Source organism: Triticum aestivum, chromosome 5B (assembly GCF_018294505.1).
Source record: "Triticum aestivum cultivar Chinese Spring chromosome 5B, IWGSC CS RefSeq v2.1, whole genome shotgun sequence".
NCBI classification, from domain to species: Eukaryota; Viridiplantae; Streptophyta; class Magnoliopsida; order Poales; family Poaceae; genus Triticum; species Triticum aestivum.
This window is the reverse complement of record NC_057807.1, coordinates 620903549-620925051: the sequence shown is the minus strand read 5'-3', so window position 1 is coordinate 620925051 and position 21503 is coordinate 620903549. Positions and strand designations below refer to the sequence as shown.

The 21503-nt window shown below is 45.3% G+C and overlaps 2 protein-coding genes across 2 annotated transcripts in view; both read left to right on the top strand.

The window, feature by feature from the left end:
• Positions 1–7475: 7475 nt before the first annotated feature.
• Positions 7476–10374, top strand: LOC123117220 (tryptophan synthase alpha chain). The gene is made up of 7 exons (XM_044538034.1): positions 7476–7856; positions 7950–8271; positions 8624–8700; positions 9345–9422; positions 9502–9579; positions 9705–9764; positions 9884–10374. The coding sequence occupies exons 1-7, from the start codon at positions 7575–7577 to the stop codon at positions 10040–10042; spliced, it is 1056 nt and encodes a 351-aa protein (XP_044393969.1). The 5' UTR covers positions 7476–7574; the 3' UTR covers positions 10043–10374.
• A 10044-nt stretch (positions 10375–20418) lies between these two features.
• LOC123113684 (tryptophan synthase alpha chain) overlaps positions 20419–21503 on the top strand; it is a 2846-nt gene continuing 1761 nt past the window's right edge. The window contains exons 1-3 of the mRNA XM_044534987.1: positions 20419–20880; positions 20973–21294; positions 21488–21503. The exon at positions 21488–21503 is cut by the window's right edge and continues 61 nt beyond it. Coding sequence (XP_044390922.1) covers positions 20623–20880; positions 20973–21294; positions 21488–21503 — 596 coding nt within the window. The 5' untranslated portion in view covers positions 20419–20622. The remainder of the gene's footprint in view (positions 20881–20972; positions 21295–21487) is intronic.

Sequence of the window (21503 nt, the reverse complement as noted above, 5' to 3'; positions counted from 1 at the left end):
CAACTAGTGCATGTTAGTCGGTGGAACCGGTCTCACGTAAGCGTACGTGTAAGGTTGGTCCGGGCCGCTTCATCCCACGATGCCGCCGAATCAAGATAAGACTAGTAACGGCAAGCATATTGAACAATATCGACGCCCACAACTACTTTGTGTTCTACTCGTGCAAAGAATCTACGCAATAGACCTAGCTCATGATGCCACTGTTGGGGAACGTAGCAGAAATTCAAAAAAATTTCCTACGAATCACCAAGATCTATCTATGGAGAGACCAGCAACGAGTAGAAAGAGAGTGCATCTACATACCCTTGTAGATCGCTAAGCGGAAGCGTTCAAGTGAACGGGGTTGATGGAGTCGTACTCGTCGTGATTCAGATCACCGATGATCCTAGTGCCGAACGGACGGCACCTCCGCGTTCAACACACGTACAGCTCGACGATGTCTCCCACGCCTTGATCCAGCAAGGAGAGAGGGAGAGGTTGAGGAAGACTCCATCCAGCAGCAGCACAACGGCGTGGTGGTGATGGAGGAGCGTGGCAATCCTGCAGGGCTTCGCCAAGCACCTACGGGAGAGGAGGAGGTGTCACGGGAGGGAGGGAGGCGCCAAGGGCTCAGGTATGGATGCCCTCCCTCCCCTCCACTATATATAGGGGCAGGGGAGAGGGGGGAGGCGCAGCCTTGCCCCTTCCTCCAAGGAAGGGGTGCGGCTAAGAGGGGGGAAGGAGTCCATCCTCCCCAAGGCACCTCGGAGGTGCCTTCCCCCTTTAGGACTCTCCCCTTTTTCCTATATCTTGGCGCATGGGCCTCTAGGGGCTGGTGCCCTTGGCCCATGTAGGCCAAGGAGCACCCCCTACAGCCCATGTGGCCCCCCGGGGCAGGTGGCCCCACCCGGTGGGCCCCCGGGACCCTTCCGGTGGTCCCGGTACAATACCGATGACCCCGAAACTTGTCCCGATGGCCGAAACAGGACTTCCTATATATAAATCTTTACCTCCAGACCATTCCGGAACTCCTCGTGACGTCCGGGATATCATCCGGGACTCCGAACAACATTCGGTAACCACATACAAACTTTCTTTATAACCCTAGCGTCATCGAACCTTAAGTGTGTAGACCCTACGGGTTCGGGAGACATGTAGTCATGACCGAGATGTTCTCCGGTCAATAACCAACAGCGGGATTTGGATACCCATGTTGGCTCCCACATGTTCCACGATGATCTCATCGGATGAACCACGATGTCAAGGACTCAATCAATCCCGTATACAATTCCCTTTGTCTAGCGGTATGGTACTTGCCCGAGATTCGATCGTCGGTATACCGATACCTTGTTCAATCTCGTTACCGGCAAGTCTCTTTACTCGTTCCGTAACACATCATCCCGTGATCAACCCCTTGGTCACATTGTGCACATTATGATGATGTCCTACCGAGTGGGCCCAGAGATACCTCTCCGTTTACACGGAGTGACAAAATCCCAATCTCGATTCGTGCCAACCCAACAGACACTTTCAGAGATACCCGTAGTGTACCTTTATAGCAACCCAGTTACGTTGTGACGTTTGGCACACCCAAAGCACTCCTACGGTATCCGGGAGTTGCACAATCTCATGGTCTAAGGAAATGATACTTGACATTAGAAAAGCTTTAGCATACGAACTACATGATCTTGTGCTAGGCTTAGGATTGGGTCTTGTCCATCACATCATTCTCCTAATGATGTGATCCCGTTATCAACGACATCCAATGTCCATGGTCAGGAAACCGTAACCATCTATTGATTAACGAGCTAGTCAACTAGAGGCTTACTAGGGACATGGTGTTGTCTATGTATCCACACATGTATCTGAGTTTCCTATCAATACAATTCTAGCATGGATAATAAACGATTATCATGAACAAGGAAATATAATAATAATCAATTTATTATTGCCTCTAGGGCATATTTCCAACAGACGCCTCCGCCTCCGCCTCCTGCTCCGGCGAGTCAGGGCACTCCGCCTCCTCCACCGCCTCCTCCTCCGGCGAGTGACGATCAGGGCACGCGTGGCGGCACTCCGCCTCCTTCTCCGGCGCATGGCGGCACTCCGCCTCCTTCTCCGCCTGCGCCGGCGCTCCCGAGCAGCCAGCAGCATCCTCCTTCTCCGCCTCGCCAGCAAGGGCGGAAGAGACCCGCCGCCGCCCCGGATGCTCCGGCACGTCGTACTCCTTCTCCTCCGCCTCGTAAGCAAGCACGAAAGAAGACGGATGCCGCAGCCGCTCCGTCTGCTCCAGCGTCTAGCAGCACAACCAGAGGCGGGAGGCAATACAAATACGGTCCATCATCTCTCAAGCCTCTAGAGAAGTTACCGTACGAGAGGTCCGAGGAGGAAAACGATACGATTGTGCGGACCCACGTGAAGGAGTTCTTTGAAGGGGTGAAAGCAAAGAGACATCCACCTCCGGAGGAGAAGGTAGATCCGGTGAAAGCAAAGTGCACTATCGATGCCCTGAGGAAACCACCAAAGTCTCCGCCGAGAACCAACTATGAGCGCATTACTGAACAAACATATCTCCAAGCCCAGCGGTCGGGAACTACTGTCAGTGCTAAAAGGTCAAAAGAACGAGCAAAGGGGAAAAAATTGCCCAGCTCGGCGAACAAGCACAACAATCGTGCCCCCCACTCAATGTGTCTAATGCTCCGGGGACGGTGGCCGGTTATGGCAATCTTGATGATTACCTGCCTGACGATGCACTTCCTGATTTCTTGGAGGTGGACGAACACAGATACGAGTACGGGAAGCCTCTCGTCAAAGATGAAAAATCTCTGACAACAATGATGCAAAGATTCCATAATTGGTACATGGAAACCTGCAGAGAGTCTGAGGGTAAGAATGCTTTGTATCTGCATATTAAAGAGGAGCACGATCTCGTTGCAAATGATCTGTTGACTGTTCCATTTGAGGAGTTCTTCGAGTTTTTCAATCAAAAGGCCCTCGATAAATTAATGGTCTTTTGCTACTGCCTGTAAGTACTATTTCTGTCATTAAGTCTTTATATATAGCTCGGCTCTTTCATTGCATGTATTTATAATTAATTATCCTCAATATATTATGCAGATTGAAGATCGTCGAGTGCAAAAAACAAGAAATTTATGATATTGGGTTCATTAACACAAATATCATAGATGTATTTCTGGTTGAAAAGAACGTCAAAGAGGCTGAGGACAACTTGCTACGATTGTTGATAAAAAATCAAAACAAAGATACCATACTCTTTCCTTACAACGGCAAGTGAGTGTTACTGTCGTATGCATATTCGGTTTCCCTTATTACTCGAGCGAGGTTATAGTAATGTAATTGATGAGTTATGCATGTGTGTGCAGGTACCACTATATTCTTCTGGAGATTAAGCTTGAGCGGGGACTAGTAACCGTCTTAGACTCGAGACGGAAAGATCCCGAAAGCTATGCAGACATGACTGAAATGCTCAACAAGTAAGTTCAATCGATCATTATCGCACCATATTGGCAACTTTTTGTTCATTTCCTGATATCTCAAGTAATAATAATTATTTTCTTTGTCTTGCAGGGTTTGGAAATAGTTCACCGCAGAAGCTCCGGGACTGCCGAAGGAGCTGCGATATACATACCCGAAAGTAAGTACTACTGGCTAGCTAGTTGCGCGCATCTCCCGTTGATTCTATAGCTATACTTTCATCAATGCCATTTATAATGTTTTATTATCACTTTGATTGACCTCTATTTCTCGTAAAGTGCTTGTGGCAGGAGGAAGGCAATGATTTCTGTGGATACTACGTGTGCGAGTTCATCCACACCGCGACTTTGAAAAACAAGCGGGGCTACTCTAAAAGACAATATGAAGTGCGTAAGCAATAATATTCACAATTTCATTTTATTACACCATCATTTCTGTTGAGTTTCATTCATATATATGTATTAATTAACCCCCTTCTTCAAATTAGACGTGGCAGATGCGGAATGAACTCCTAGAACCAGATCGCATGAAAGCAATTCAAGAGGAATCTGCGGGATTCTTTCTGGACCACGTCATCAGTAAAACCGGAGAATACCATGTGGAAATTGATTTCAAATGCTAGGGGTTTGTAATTAAGAGATCTTATACATATTGTACATGTATGTAGCCAGTAGCGTCGGATACATGATACGAAAACTTGTTGTTCGATCAATCTCTCGAAGAAGGAGAGGTCGATCGATCACTTCTCTCGGTATGCATGACGAACTTCTGTACTGAATGGTTCTCTCGATCACTTATGTATATATAGTACGTAGCGTCCAAGCACGGACATAAGAGAGGACACTTCTCTCTATTAATTAGCTAGCTAACACAATATATGAAACACCTAAATTAATCCCCCAAAACCCCCAACCTCCCCTCCTTAAAAAAAAACAAAAACCCCAGTCACTGGAATGCTGACGCATGGATGCCTTTTGGTCCCGGTTGGAGCCACCAACCGGGACCAAAGGCCCCCTGACTGGGCTCGGCGCACAGGGCCACGTGGAGGCACATTGGTCCCGGTTCGTGTTTGAACCGGGACTAATGGGTGGAGGTATTATTAACGACCCATTAGTCCCGATTCATGAACCGGGACTAAAGGCCCTTATGAACCGGGACTATTAGGTGTTTTTCTACTAGTGACATGTTGTCTCTACATACTCAATTGTTTCAGAAATTTATAAAACCATTTTTGTGGTGGTACAACTAGTATAACGATAACATCTAGAAGGGTGATGGCACTAGGTTTTTTTTCTCTCACGCTTCTTTTTGCCCAGCTCAAAAGTAATGGGCGGAAGCGACGAGCCCTACGCCCCTACCCTACTTGGTAACATCTTTGTCATCCTTGAAATTTCTTGAAACATACTAGTCAAGCCATCTCTTACCCCTGTCAAAGGACGGGGCATGGAATATATGGTTTCACACATATTAACGTGGCTCGACATAGTGCTTAGCGCCATGGCAAAAAGCCGCACCATTGTCCCAAACCTCTTCAAGAAATAAATTGAAATATCTTCGCCATTAACACTGCAACAATCCCGAGGAACCACCAACAAAACATCAACGTCTACAGCCCTTTTTTTTTTTTTACTTTTTCGGACAAACATCAACGCCTATAGCCCCTTCTCACTTTCTTCCTCGTGAAAGTGAAATGCAAATTTTGTGGCGCCTTTTGAGGTTTGCGAATGTATGATTGTTATTTTGTGTTTTTTCTTCTTCTTGGAATTCTATTCAGCACCTGCAGATTCCTTCTCGTTGCGTGCTTATCCACGCGACACACGCTCTGCATGCACTGCTAGTGAAAAGTTTAGTTAGTACTACCTCTGTAAGTAAATGTAATACGTTTTTGCAGTTCAAGCCCAGGCTTAAGGAGTAAAGGTCGAAGCGGGCTGGCTCCACCACTGGGTTCCTCAACTCCCTTCATGTTTGAAAAGAAGGCGGATGTTTTTTATTCTGAAACCAAACAATTTAAATTTTGTCTAGGTTTGTAGGGAAAAAAATTGAGGCAGGCCATATATGCCTTTCGCGCTCAAAAGACGACGATAAGGATGCCCGGCCGAAGACCAAAGGACCATGATCGAAGATGAATAGATTGAAAGTTTTTCTGAAAAAAAAAGTGTGGAAGCGCGCGCCAACGTGGGGTGCAGCTTGGTGAATCGGCCTACACCTGACCTGTCAGCCAACTGGACGCACTACAATGCAGAATGAAACAAACAGATTCTTCTTATCGGCTTCACACATGAATGTGTTACTTTTTGTGTCCGTATCAATCAGTTTCCCTGTCTAGACTATCAAGCCATGCACCGTCAGTGTCCCAAGGACGATATTTATGCCTCGTGACTTGACAAAAACGGAGCCTTCCAACTCAAGACACGTATCAAATCGTTGAGATGTCACCTCCTAGATAGGGCTTAACTGCGAACCAACCTATGATTGGATGGTTAGAGCGCCAGTGATATCCCCGGCCCATCAGGGTTCAAGTTCTGGTGCTCGCATTATTCCTGGATTTATTTTAGCATTTTTAGCGATGCACTTTCAGTGAGAGAAGACGTTTTCGTCGATGACGATGCGCCTACAATGACTTCGTAAATTTCAAGATGATATACCGGCCCAGTCTCTCGGAGGTGCTCATAGAGATAGGGTATGCGTGTGTGCGTTCATAGGGGGTGAGTGTATGCGCGTATGCATGTATGAGCGCTTGCATCTGTACTGATGTTCAAAAAAGATAGGGCTTAACTTCTCAAGCAAATATTTTTAGGTGGCTAAAAGGGATCTGAGGGAAGTTTAGCTAGATTGCCCAGTGATGCCTTGTGTGGACGTGTTTCAACATTCATTATTTTTTGGTAATTATTAGCTATGTGCCCGTGCGTTGTCACGGCGGTCGAATATTTTTTAGAACACAATAAGGGGACCATACGGGACAAATCATTTTTTAGGAAAGCGATCATGGCGAGCTTTCTTGATTAGATAAAAGAGTTATATCATTCAGCAAACTCACAAAAATAAAGCTAGGGAGATCATCGTCCCAAACACAAGTTCTAGACATAGCCACATAATTTCTAGCTAGCTCATGCGCCACTACATTGGCCTTCCTATTACAATGTTTCACAAGAACATTATCAAAACCAGCAAGAAGAATATTACAATCCGTGTAAACTGCACTTGCTGATGTAGCCGAGAAACCTCCATCATTAATAGTTTGAACAACTTGAAGACAATCAGTGTGAATTGTGAAAGAGTTCATACAGTGGTTGTCATTCAGTGGTGCTCTTCGAGTATCGGGCCTTGAGTTTCCGGGCTACAAATCCTAGGTCTGGTCATACTTCGTTATACTTGGCAATGCGGTGTTTAGACGCCGATTTCCTTGTTGAAGCCTTTGGTTGGAGATGCTCACACCTGCTCTTCAGGGTTCTAAGTATCTAACCTTTCGTGGTTAGATCTGGTGGCGATAGCGTAGGTATGTCGTTTTTCTTCTTGGAAGCATTGTTTTTGAAGAACCTTTATCATAGTTTGTGTGTTACCAAGGATAGGATAGTGGTAGATGCTGCTGTTGTCGTTTGATTGCTTCGGCAATTCCTTTTGTGCCTAACTTTTTTTTCTTCTTTCTGCACCTAGTCGTAATTTCGGTTTTGTTTGACTTATTAGTTGCCGATGTGATTTGTGTGTGTGTATGTGTTGGTGTTGGAACTATGAGCAGATCTGGTGTGTGCTCGTTGTGTTTGTATCTCCTTGATTCTTTATTTTGAGTTAATAAAATTCATTCTTTATCAAAATAATAAGATAATTCTATTAAAAATAAGATAATTCCATAAAATATGTCTAGTAAGTGTAGCATAGCTGAATTAAACTAAAGCGATCCGTGTGTACTATTTCCTCCAAGCTTCCACCTAGCTAACAGTCTAGCCTGTGCTACTGCTACTGCTATATAACAACAAGCACAGCACTCCATTCTACTCATCGATTGCTCAGCATCCTACACTTTGATTCCATCAAGTTCAAGTGTGTCCAGGTGTTCTTCCATAGATACACTGAAGTGAGTAATAGCATCCTTAGCTACGTGGATGGCTTTAGCGCTCAAGGCGTCCCTCTCGCCGTCTTCCTCGCCTCCGTCGAGCCTCCAGGGAAGCCACGCCAGGGCCGCAGTGGCAGTGGCCACACCGGGGAGGCCTTTCGTCGCCAGGGCACTGGCCGCGGCCTCGGTCGACCCGGCGGTGGTCATGCCGACGGCGAGGAGGCTTGCGGTCAGGGCGCGCGCAGCGGCGACCTTGCTTGCCCCGGCACCGGCCGGTAAGAGCGGCATGTCGGTAGCGAAGGCCATGTCCCAGGCCAGACACAAGGGCAAGGTACGTACATGCAGCGCACCAAGTTTATTTTATTTTTGCACCACGATGCAACGCATGGACCGGCCGATACTTAAGTTTTTTGACTTCACACAGACGGCGTTCATCCCGTACATCACCGCCGGCGATCCCGACCTGGCCACGACGGCGGAGGCGCTCAGGCTCCTCGACACCCTCGGTGCCGACGTCATAGAGGTCGGCATGCCGTTCTCCGACCCCTACGCCGACGGCCCCGTCATCCAGGCATCCGCTGCGCGGGCACTCTCGGCCGGCGTGACAACGGACGCCGTGATGGCGATGCTGAAGGAGGTGACGCCGGAGCTGTCCTGCCCGGTGGTCATCTTCTCTTACTTCAACCCAATCGCGCGGCGGGGAACGGGGAGCTTCACCGCTGCAGCCAGAGAGGCCGGCGTACGAGGTAAACAGTTGTCTTCTTCGTTGACGCAGGTGGTTCTTTATGCAAAAAAAATCGAAACATGCAGCTACTCTATACTCCCCCCTTCCTAAATACTTGTCTTTCTAAAGATTTTAACAAGTGACTACATACGGAACAAAATGAGTGAATCTACACTCTAAAATATGTCTATATACATCCGTATGTGTAGTCCATTTGAAATCTCTAGAAAGACAAATATTTAGAAACGGAGGGAGTATTTTTTTATACAATTTTTTGGGAAGGAATATAGTTTTCAGGTCAATATTCATTATTATAAACTTTGTAACTTCTAAAAATATTATGGAGTTACTAATTCGCTCTTCATGTACTACAGGTCTTATAGTACCTGATCTTCCTTATATTGAGACAAGTGTTCTTAGGAATGAAGCCATAAAGAACGACATCGAGCTGGTATGTCTAATAACACGTGAAACAGTCTTGCTCCCACTTTATATATAAAGGCACAAACGACCAAGCCGATATAAAATGGTGAGTAAACCCTCTTGCAACCAGGTCGAAAGAAAAATAAAAAACATCGGGCTAGTGGCACAAGTCCCCTAACCCAACACCAAGTATGAAAAAGTAGGAGAGGCCACCCCTAGCACACTACAACCAAGAGTACAGAAGTGGCCGGAGCCGTGCTGGCATGAGAAATCACCGTGCCCCGAGAACCTCGTATGCCTAGTAACACCCCCCTAGGTAAAGGCACAAACGACCAAAATGATATAAAGTGTTGAGTAAACCCTCATGCAAGCTGCTAGTCGAAAGAAAAATAAAAGGCACCAAGTGAGTGGCACAAGTGCAGACCACCCCTAACACACTACAATCAAGACCACTGAAGAGGATCGGAGCCATGCCGGCATGAGAAATCAGTGTACCCCGACCCCGAGGACCTCATATGCCTAATAACACCTTGGAGATTTTTTTATCATTGAGATAAGTCAAGGGAAATCATCAAACGGAAAAGTAAAACATAGCAAATAATCAAAATCGTTTTTTGTCATTAAGCATTAACAGTGTAGTTGTACTCCAGGCTGATGAAGTGATGGGTGCAGGTGCTGCTCACAACACCATCTACAAAGGCAGACATGATGAATGAGATCACAATAGCTTCCGAAGGGTTTGTTTACCTTGTAAGTGCCAAGTAGATGTATGGTTAAAATCCAAACTGCTTCGTTGCAATGAACGTCTTAATCACATACTATTACACAGGTAAGTATCAACGGAGTTACAGGAGCCCGCCCAGATGTGAACCCGCGGGTGAAGGATCTTCTCAAGGAGATTAAGCAGGTTTGTAGAAAATAAATGATAAATTGTCCCTTTTTGCAGGAAATGGTAACAATTATTTTCTCTAGTCTAGCTATATTGTGACTGTCCTTCAAGAAGCTTATGTAGTTATGTTTTTGTATATGCAGGTCACTAACAAAGCAGTGGCTGTTGGGTTTGGCATATCGACCCCTGACCATATTAGACAGGTAAAAGGTGTTTTCCCTATATAAAGATTCATTTGTTCTTCTTTTTTCTTCTAAATTTTACTCATTCTTAACTATGCTGCTGTTGCTATTGCCTAACGGTTGCAACTGGATGTATACAGGTTGCACAATGGGGTGCAGATGGAGTGATAATCGGCAGCGCGATGGTAAAGCATTTGGGTGAAGCTGATTCTCCAAGAGAAGGTTTAAAGAGGTTGGAAGTATACGCCAGGAGCCTGAAGGATGCACTCAGTGGCGGGTCCATCATTGGGGCGAGTTAGAGCGACTGCCCCGGTTCTCCAATGTCATGGCAGGGTACATCCCCTGTCTAGTGACCAGTGATGCAGTGCAATCTAGCTCCGTCGTTATCCGCTGCCCTGGCAAACCTCAGTGTCTCTGGGTCCATCACTGGATGCACTTTTCAGGATTATGTAATATGTACTAAGACTACAACTAATAATACGCGTAAAGAAAAGACTAGAACTAATAAATGGGCAAGATTGGCAAATGATAGTCGTGGTAGTAACTTAGGTCTAAATTAGAAAAACGGTTGTACATATGCTCCTCCTCTCTTTTGTCTCGGGACAAAATAATCACATATGATTTGTGCTTATTACTTACAGTGGGGTTTTACCCTACTTCAAAAATTTGTGCTTATTACCATCGGGAGTATTTATCCACTTTATATGCGGTAAAAATAAGGACGCCAATAATGAGCACATGCGAACTTAGCGTGGCTCAGTTTGCTAAGTTTCTTTTGATGGAACCAGTGCACCGGGTATATGTCCTAGATTTGGCACTGGTCCTCGCATTTTTCTGAATTTATTTTAGCCTTTTCGACAATGTTCATTCAGTGGAAGGAGAAGTCCCGTCGACTACAAAGCGCCTATGATAACTCCGTCAATCTCAAAATATGATGCCAGCTCATTATCTCAAAGGTGCTTATAAAAATAAATTTTAAATATGTGCATTCATAGAGATGAGTGTATGTATGTGTATATATATAAACATCCATGATTGTACTGTGTTAAAAGAAACAAGCGCACATTAACGCCAGCATGGAACAACGTTCCTCGCGAAGTTTCATGCACGTGAACAAAGTGAACCTAGGTGAGAGAGCTCCTAGGCGTCAGTTGAGCTAACTGGCGCTCACGCGCAAAAGCTTATGGGCCGGCCAAGCTGCGTTTTGGTTAAATCAGTTGACTGGTGGACCAATGACAGTAACCGATGACAGATTGACCGGTCAACCCTTGAACACAGAGAATTGGTCGTTGACTTTTCAAAAAAAAGAAATTTTTCATAAAGAATATAAAAAAATCAAAAAATTGAAAAAAGTTCATGAAATTTGGATAAAAGTTTGAAACTTTGAGAAAATTTCAAAACTTTGAAAATGTTCATAATTCAAAGAAAATCATGAATTGAGAAAAAAGTTCACAAAATTTGAAATAAAAATTAAAATTGAAAAAATCATAAAATTTGGAGGAAAAGCTTCACACAATTGAGATGATTTTGAAAAAAGGTTCACAAATTTGAATTTTTTTATGAATTTTATGAAAACAAAAATGGAAAAGAAAAAATGGGTAAAAGAACAATCTTACAAAACTCTAGCAGGAAAAAACCAGGGGAAAACCGCTCAAGAAACATCCTAATGTCGGCAAACCATGAACATGCGTTGCTCATGGGTCGGCCATAAGAAGATTCTACACCGTTTGGTTACATATTTCTTCCACATAAAATCCACGAACGCTCATGAATGGGTCAACCGGCATTCCTGTAATGCAGTTTGGTAAGCAAAGGCCATGAAATATAGACTGCTCATTCCTGGTGTCCAAGGAGACATGGCATTCGATGGTTTAATGGCTCATCAAACGAGTGAAGTTAACCGCGTCATAAGAGCATGGCTAATAGAAGAGCCTGCTGCTGGCTATATAGTTGTGTCATGTCATCTAAAGTCTTTGTAAAAAGTTAGCTTGTATAATAGACTGGCTATTAGCTTGGCTACAACATCAAAGGATTCACCATGAGGGGAGGTACGAAAATACACACGATTGGTGTAGGGAGTAAAACGCCGGCTAAAAGCTCACTCACGGGCTGCATGCAGGCTGTACACTCTCGTTTACTGTGATATAGCCCGGCTGTACGTCAAGCGCCGGCTCGAGTCTCTCTCTTCACTTATCACTGCTCCACGTAGGACTTTGCTGACATGGAATACGCTAGAGCCGGCTGACTAGGTACCACTATACCTGCTCTAAGCTATGTTGGAAAACTGCTGGTTTTATCAAAAAGACCTTTCTAGGATTTCAAACTTGAGGACAAGTTTAGGCTCACATCAGGGGAGTTGTTAGGACCAAACCAGTATTGCTGATTCCAGACCGTTCACGACTAACCAGGCAACCGTTAAGTTCTTCGCAAATCTGTTGAGCATGGCTCAATCCTAGTGTTGGACCCATTAAAAGGACACGGGAAAAACTTTGAAATTCATAGGGCGATACTCTCGGTGAACTGATTGTACCCCAAACCAACATAGGTGAACACAAGTTGCTCTAAGAGGAAGGAGTTGGCTTACTTTTAATTCCTAATACGACACCCCGTATTTATGATTTCTTGGTCTATGATTACATGCATGCGACACCTGGCTCGGTGATGGATGTCCTTGTGAAGGCGCACCCTCGGCAGACTATATAGTGCTTTTTTTTTGCGGGTAAGACTATATAGTGCTACTTGTTACCAGCTCAAAAAATTCGAAAAAGCTGAGTATATAGACACGTCATATATTTACCATCCACCAAATTTACAGTCCAAGATACAAAAAGATAAGCTTCACAGCAAACAGTGTTGAATTCAAGACCCACAATAAATAGTGTTTCATGTAATGTTCATAACCGGACTTGCCTTTTATGTATCATGAATTGTGTATTGAATTTACAGTTGTGCAATATTGTGAGGCGAAAGATACATTTTGTGTCTATATACACAAATGTTTTAGCAATTTATGGAAACATTTTGGTACTGCTACCACATATAGAAGGGTGATAGCACTAGATTTTTCTCTCACGCTCCTTTTTGCCTGGCCTGAAAGTAACGGCCGGAAGCGACGAGCCTTACGCCCCTATCCTACCTGGTACTACTATCTTTGTCATGCTTGAAATTTCTTCGTATAGACAAGTCAAGCCATCGCTTGCCCCTGTCAAAGGACGGTGCATGAAACATATGGGTTGACGCATGTTTACCGTGGCTCAATAGAATGACAAAACAGACATCGCAAAAAAGCGCACCATGATCCCAAACATCTTCAAAGATATATCTCAAAATATCTTCGTCATTAACAGTGTCACAATCCCGAGGAACTGCCAAGAAAACATGCAGATGCGGTTCCATGCGACGATTTGGTCTCAAAATATCTCAAAATAGCACATGCAGATTCCTTCTCGAAACGATGTGTGTTTATTCACGCGACACACATTCTCCACGCACAGCTTTTTTTTCTAAACACAGTACAGACGCAAACACTCATATACACACGCATACACTCACCCCTATGGACGTACACACACACGCCAAAAATCCTGAAATAATCCAGAAATAAATGCGAGCACCAGGACTTGAACCTTGATGGGCCGGGGTTACGCAATCACTATAATCATCCGACCACAAGTTGGTTCGCTCCACGCACTATCAAGGAAAAGGTACACACACGTCAAAAATCCTGAAATAATTCAGAAATAAATGCGAGCACCAGGACTTGAACCTTGATGGGCCGGGGTTACCGCAATCACTATAATCATCCGACCACAAGTTGGTTCGCTCCACGCACTATTAAGGAAAAGTCTATTTACCATTTTGCCTTGCCAAATTTGTAGAGAAACTAGGATGAGGTGTACATGCCTTTCGCGCTCAAGACGAGGATAAGGGATATGGCCGGCCGGAGACCAAGCTTTGGAACGGTTGGCAGCGGGAGCGCGAGCGTGGGTGCATCAGCTTGCACCCGGGCGACCTGTACGTGACAAAAGCAGATGCGATTATCCTCAAAAAAAAAAAAGCGGATGCGATTGGGCTTCCATGTGTTACATTTTTGTGTCTGGACCTATCAGTTTCCCTGTCGAGACTAGTCAAGCCATGCACCAGCTTGCTAACCGTCAGTGTCCCAAGGACGATGTGCCTCGTGACATGACAAAAATGGACCCTTCCAACTCAAGACATATATCTTTGCCATTAAATATCTTCTTTTTCTAGGGAGAAACCCAAGACATATATCTTTGCCATTAAATATCTTGTATGTACGTTTTCACGGAGGAAAGCTAGCATAGAATCTCTCAATGAGATCGGGTTTTCTTGTAAAATACTCCCAAGCATTCTACAAAATTTCTCCAAACATTTGCAAACACACATCATACAAGGATATGAAATTACATGTGAGACCTTCACAATCAGCAACTTCTTTGTTCTACTCCCTCCGTTCCCAAATATAAGTCTTTTTAAATATTTCAATAAGGGACTACATACGAAAAAAAATGAGTGAATCTATACTCTAAAATATGTCTGCATACATCCGTATGTTATAGTCTATTTGAAATGGCTAGAAAGACTTATATTTAGAAACGGAGAGAGTACATGCATGGGCGACGCGTCATAAGCATAGCTTGTTGCCGCCTTTGGACCTTTATCTTGCTGGAGCAACCTTGTTCAAAGACAAAAGCTTGTAAAAACTGTTGTTGGAAAAATCGGTAACGTAGACCAGAAGACGCCGGCCACGGCGATCTGGATACGTTGCCGTTCCAAAGAAGTTGGAACCAGGGCAACTCCAACGCGAACATCACCAAATGTCCAGGAACACATCTGAACATGTCGCTTACATCGAGATTGTGGGTTAGGCTGGTCACAATGGGCAAGAACATAAACTAGTAACTTCACACTTTCCTAGACTATGTTACTACCTCTATAGTGGGTAGGAACATCTATGTAGTGTCATGCAACGATGTATTTATTAGGTTATAGACTCATTGTTTCTTGGAGTGTGTGATGTTCCGGTAACTTAGCTAGTTACCACAAGCACCTCTCTCTTCATTAAATACGTGCCACATAAGCAAAGTTGTATTGGAGTGTGTGATGTTACTCCTAAGTTCCTCCCCACTGTGACCAGCCTTATGGTTGATAATGGGTCAGGCAGACTGAGAGGGAAAAAGAGACGAGTAGGACACATATGACTATGAAGACATGTGGTCCAACTCACAGTGGTTGGGCCAATGGCGAAGCTAGCAGCGGGTTACACCTAGGGCTGAGCTAGCTTTAAAGATAAATTCTCAAAATTTACAATACTTTGTACAAAGAAATTACAAAGGATCTTGGTACTAGGCCTCAGGCTTATCTCTGCCACTGTTGGGTGGATGTCTAGACCGGTCTGGCCCGTTTTGGTGACCGATACGTCTCAACCGCATTTATTTGCAACCCACTTCGCCCGTGGCCTCACGGATGAGCAAGACCAGGTCGTCCGTGCCCTTCCTCCAATGAGGATGTCTTTGGTGCCGCATCCGACACATCCAGCTCCGGTGCCGAGCAAATCTAGACGCGTCAGTAAATATATACGGGTCAGATTTGCTCATTCTAATTGCAGAGGCTTTAAGAGTAGACGTACGGATGCTTAAGAAAAATCACTTTATTTTTCTAAACTACAAAGTCTAAGAGCATCTCCAGCCATTCGGCCCCCCAGGGCACCGAAAAACTGCGGCTTGGGGGCGAGCCGGCGCTAGTTCGGCCCCTGGGGTCGGCCTAGCTCCCAGTCACGCCCCCAGCCGCCGACTCCCAGCCACGGCAAATTCAAACATAGTGTTCCCGTGCCCAAAATAAACGCCACAATCCGGCGATCAAGCAGCCAGTAGATCGGCGGCCGGATGAATAGTTCGGCGTACAAAAAGCAGAAAAGGGAGGAAGCGTGCATCAGGCGTCGAGGTCGTCCTCCGGCGTTGGCGGAGTCGGCGTGCGCGGGCTTGACGGGGCCTTTGTGCTTGGCGGCGTGGCTTCTGTGCTGCGGGCAGTCTCGGCGGCATTAGCGGTCGGGCTTGGCGGCGGCGGCGGCGTGCGCGGCGTGGGTGTTGTGGGCGTAGGCGGCGTCATCGAGGGAAGCTAGTTCAGGATGAGGCCACGCTCCGCCATGTACCACACCTTGACCGCCTCGTCGGTGCTCTGGAGCATGTCCGCCCCGCCCAGCAGGAAAGCCAGGTTGGTGTTCCTCTTCTTCGCGGCGACATTGGTCCGGAGTAGGTCGAGCTTGACGGCACTGGTCGACATCAACGCCGACCACCGCGCCTCGGTCTTCTCTTCATGAAGGGCGGCCCGGACCTGTGCGTCGGCGAGGCAATGCTCGATGGACTCCTGCACGCGAGCTGTGGCCGCGTCGGCGTGTTTCCCTTTTTTGGCACCTTTGTTGCCGTCCGGCCGCCCATCTGACGCACCCGAAGCCGGCGCGTTAGGCTTGTAGGTCTCCTTGGCCTTCGTGAGAGTGCGTTGGACTTCCCCTCACTTGTCGCACTTGTCAATGCGCTTGTAGACATGGAGGTACTTGAACTCGACGTCGTTGTTGCCCTGCCTATACAGGCCGAACATACGCAGCAAACTGCGACGGGGACGAACAAACAGTTGGCGGATGCACGGCGAAAAGAGGCGGGAGACCAGCGTGGCATACCTGATCCTCAATGCTGGCGCCGCTCTTCGGGCGACCGGCGACCTCCTCGACGATCCCATGCCTTCTTGGCGAGGGCCCTGTTCCGCCGGTTGGCGGTGACGGCCTCCCGTCGCTGTACTTCCACCCTCCATTCGGCGTTTGACATGCCCGGCGGCTTGGACGGCGACGCCCTCGGCTTCCTCTGCTTCGGCTGGGCGACAGAGGCAGTCGTGGTCGCCGCGGCGCGGGGGACGGCGTACTTCTTCGGTGGCATGGCGGCCGGTTGGGAGGCGAGGGGGAGGGAGAATGGCGGGATGAAAGGAGCAAATGGGAGGGAAGTGGGAAAAAGCGGGGAAGAAACGGTGGGAAAAGGCGCTCGACTCGCCGACAGGGCGGACCCACACGCCCTTTTCGCTTGAGCCGGCGCCCCCTGGCGCCCCCAGGGCATCGGGTTCTGCCTGGGTCCGCCGACACCAATTTCAATCTGAGCCGATAAAAAACGAGCTTCTGAAAGACGACTGGGCCATTTTTTCAGCGCCGGTGCGGAAAAAACGCGCGGCTGGAGATGCTCTAACGAACCGTCGATCCGCAGGACCGCAGTGGTGCCAGCGTCCGCATGATCCGCCGACAAAACTGTTGCATGTCTGCGCGACACAACATTCCGTAAGATCAATCATAATTCATGATTCTCCCCGTAATCTGGCACTATTTTGGCGACAAAAGCCAGCGTGGGCAGTTTGGCTTTGTATATGATATGACCAATCAGTCTGCTTCGTATACGGAAAGGTCATGATTCCACTGTTTTCTTCCTCAACTGTTGTATGAACTGTCACTGTCTTGGTTCGCTTTCCTCGTATATATAAACACTTTATTCAGCACATTTAACCTGAAGACTCGGAGTATGCATGATCGTATAATTCTTTTATCACTTTATTAGTACCCAAAAAGAAAAGTCTTCTCCGTCCCCACCCATGCTTTCTCTCACGCTCACTTGGACATCAACTAGCTGCAACCAGCTGCATGCAGATTCCTCTTTGAAAACGACCGGTGTCCTTGGTTAAATTCTACTCCTAGGACGCACTGCATCTGCATCTGCATGCATGATGTTGCGCACGGTTCACGTTGTGCAAGAAAATCGTAGGAATAAAGAAGTCATAGAAAATGAGATGACATGTATCTCAAATCCTATTAGTACGAATAAGAAAGAAGATGCCCTTTGATTCACATCATAGGATATTCTTTTTATCGAGTCTAGACTAATATTTATTTTTCTATGAAATGTGGAGGATAGGAAGAGTTCCTCCATCGAAATAGGATTCCATTCCTATAAACCAAAGGACTCTGAAGGAATTTTTCCTATAGAAATCCTATCCTATGAAATTCCTACAAGATTTCTCTAAACCAAAGACCAAAGGAGACCCCAAGTGTTTAATGGATGATCTCACCGTGTTATAAATAACCCATGCATCCATGTAACTAAACTAAACCACTCTACTTTTTTGAACAGGACTAAAACCTTTTCATAACGGAAATACTACAAAGTTTAAGACGAAGAGTAAAAAGCGAGTTCAAGGGCATGTCAGAGAACCCACAACAAGCGAATTGAGCGTAGCTCTTTTTAAACTGTATTTTTTTAAAATTGTTTGGATTGCTTACCACTTGTGTCATGTGGTGAATTGAACGTAGCTCTGATGGTTAGGTTCCTTGTGGTTTCAAGTTCTACACTCGGCATGATAGTCGCATTTTCCTAGATATATTTCAGAGCTTTCCATGATGTGCGTCCCGTGTGAGGAGACGTTCTCATCGACAACGATGGTAGAGACTTCGTCAATATACGATGATGTGTCGGCTCAATCTTTGGTGAAATCTAGAGTAGAGTGTGCGTGCATGCATTTATAAAAATGAGTGTATGTGCGTATATTTGAGTGTCTACGTCTGAACTGTGTTAAAAAAAACCACAGCTGCCATGGGGCAAAGATCTGGTAGCACCGTAAAGACTAGACTTAACCAAACGAAGTACTCCCTCCGTTTTTATTTACTTTGCATATTAGCTTTTGTCAAAGTCAAACTTTATAACATTTGACAAAGTTTATAGACAGAAATATTAACATTGACTAAACCTCTTGTTTGGGTCAGTCAATTTCTTTCTTGGCTGAAGCCCATTAACTGTGCAATCCGGCACTCCTCTCTCTCCCTTGATTTTTTAATATTCTTTAGTTTTTATGTGCTTTTGCTTTTGTTCTTCTGATTCTCTTTGTTAGTTGGTTTTATTTCTATTTTATGGATACTTGTTGATTTACTTCTGTTTTCTGTTTCTATGGGTTTTTCTTTTCCCCATTTTTTTCCTTTATTGGTTATTTTTTTTGTGGGTTTTTGGCTAAGTCTAATTATATACAAAAAATACTATACAATATGTGCCAAAATTTCATGACTATATGTACACTAAAAATGCGCAACTTCTGTGCAAATTGTTTGCAAAATATTTCATTAATTGTTTTATTACTTTCAGTTCCTTTCTTCTTTAATGGGAAACCAATGACACTAATTCATTGTTTTTTAGAAAACTTCACTATTTCAATTTTGTTTAAGTTTCTGTTTCATTTTCTTTATTCTTTAAGGGTAATACCAATACCTCTAATTCATTCCTACTTAGGATTTTTTTTGTGAAATTTCACTATTTGTGCTTATTTTTGCATATTATAAAAAATACAATTTTTATTCAAACCGTGTGCAAATGTTATCATTATTGTCTTTTTACTTTTCTTTCTTCTTAAACGGTAATACCGATACCACTAATTCATTATTTTGATCCGGAGAAGTAGAGACACCATGGATCAAATACCAATGCCACTAATTCATTCTTTCTTTAGATAATTTTGTTTTTTGTGAAAAATTTCACTATTATGTGTTTACTCTTGCATATTATAACAAAGCGCAATTTATGTGCAGATTGTGTGCAAATTTGTCATTATTTTATTTTAGTTGTTTATATCACTTTCTTTCTATTTAAAGGTATTTTTGCTTCACTTTTTATTTCTATTTTCTGTTTCTATGAGCTTTTATTTTTTCCATTTTCTTTCCTTTATTGTTATTATTGCTTTTTGTGGGTTTTTGGTTGAGTGTAATCATATACAAACAAGTACTATATAATATGTGCCAAAATTTCATGATTATATGATTATTTTTACATAATATGATAAAGTGCAATTTCGATGCAAAGTTATGCACAAGTTTTTTTTAGTTGTGTTTCTTCTTAAAGGAAATACATTATTTCAGTTGCACTCTATGGAAATTATAGTAGAATGCAAAAAATGCACTATTATATGCTTATTCTTTGCATATTTCAAAAAGTGCAATATCAATGCAAATTGTGTGCAAGTTTTGAAAGTTTTTTCATTTTCATTTTCTTTCTTCTTAAAGGGTTTCATTATTTATTAGAAAATTTAATTTGATTTTGTTTTAGTTTTTCTTTTTCCGAAAGTGTAATATCAAGGCTAGGTGTTTAGTCATCGTAGCCTGTTCTTCCGCCGACTGTGACATCTTTTTATCTTTACTATATTCTCGTGCTCCTTTTGTGAGCTAGTTCTAGACTTCAGACTCTGTTTACGTACTTTTTGTTAATAAGTTGGTTGTATGCATCATTCTGATGCAGAGGGCGAGAGTCTTCCTCCTTTTCAAAAATATATATGCAATCTGCTTCCGTTACTATTTGTTTTATGCGTTTTTACATTTTGTTTCTTCTTTTGTGCAATGCAATATCATGCCACTGACTAGGGCCAGCCAGCTCACGCACTGACAAAGCCGGAGCTAGCTAGCTCTCACGGGCGACGCGGAGCTAGCTAGCTCACGCGCCACGGCCAGCCGAAGCTAGCTAGTTCGCGGACGCCCGCACACGACACGACACACCACACGTTCTATGGGGTAAGAAAAGTGACTGACCCATTTCACATCCGTAGTCAGTCCCACAGTTAAAACGATTCCAACCTAGGCACGTACAGCTAAACAAACCACTCATTTCGAGCTCCACCCAGCCGCTGTATAATCACAAGCAGACCAGCTCCTCATTCTCGTCATCGATCCCACTCCCAGCTAGCAGCATCGATCTTACACTTCGATCCCATCAAGTCCAAGCCTGCCCAGCTGTTCTTGCATATATAGATACACCGAAGTGAGTAACAGCATCGTCCGTACGTAGCTACGTACATGGCTTTCGCGCTCAAGGCGTCCCTCTCGCCTCCGGCGAGCCTCACAGCGCCGGTGAAGCCTGTATTCGTCAGAGCCCTCGCCACGGCCTCAGTCGACCCGGCAATGGCCACGCCAGCCGCGCTGGGGAGGCATGCGGTCAGGGCGCGCGCGGCGGCGACCACGCTGGCCCCGGCACCGGCAACGGCGCCCCTCCCCGCCGGTAACGGCGGTCTGTCGGTAGCGAAGGCCATGTCCCGGGCCAGAGACAACGGCATGGTACATGCAGCGCGTTAAGTTTTTTCTTTTATTTGCGCCACGATGTAACGCATGGACCGACCGACATGCTTAAGTTTTTTGATTGCGCACAGACGGCGTTCATTCCGTACATCACCGCCGGCGACCCCGACCTGGCGACCACGGCGGAGGCGCTCAGGCTCCTTGACGCCCTCGGTGCTGACGTCATCGAGGTGGGCATGCCGTTCTCCAACCCCTACGCCGACGGCGCCGTCATCCAGGCGTCCGCGGCGCGGGCGCTCGCGGCCGGCGCGACGTCGGACACCGTGATGGCGATGCTGAAGGAGGTGACGCCGGAGCTATCCTGCCCGGTGGTCATCTTCTCCTACTTCAACCCCATCGAGCGGCGGGGAGCGGGGAGCTTCACCGCCGCGGCCAGAGAGGCCGGCGTACGAGGTAAGTAACCACCAGAGCTGTGTTCTTCATCTCACTGCTAATTAACTACACATGCATTTCTGTAGCTACTTAATCACACTGATTAATTCTTCATTTTTTAGTTCTTCATTAGTATTAATGAAATTAGTTTTTCATGTGAGTAAAACTTATTTATAATGGAGTTACTAATTGGCCCTTGTCACATGTGTCACAGGTCTTATAGTACCCGA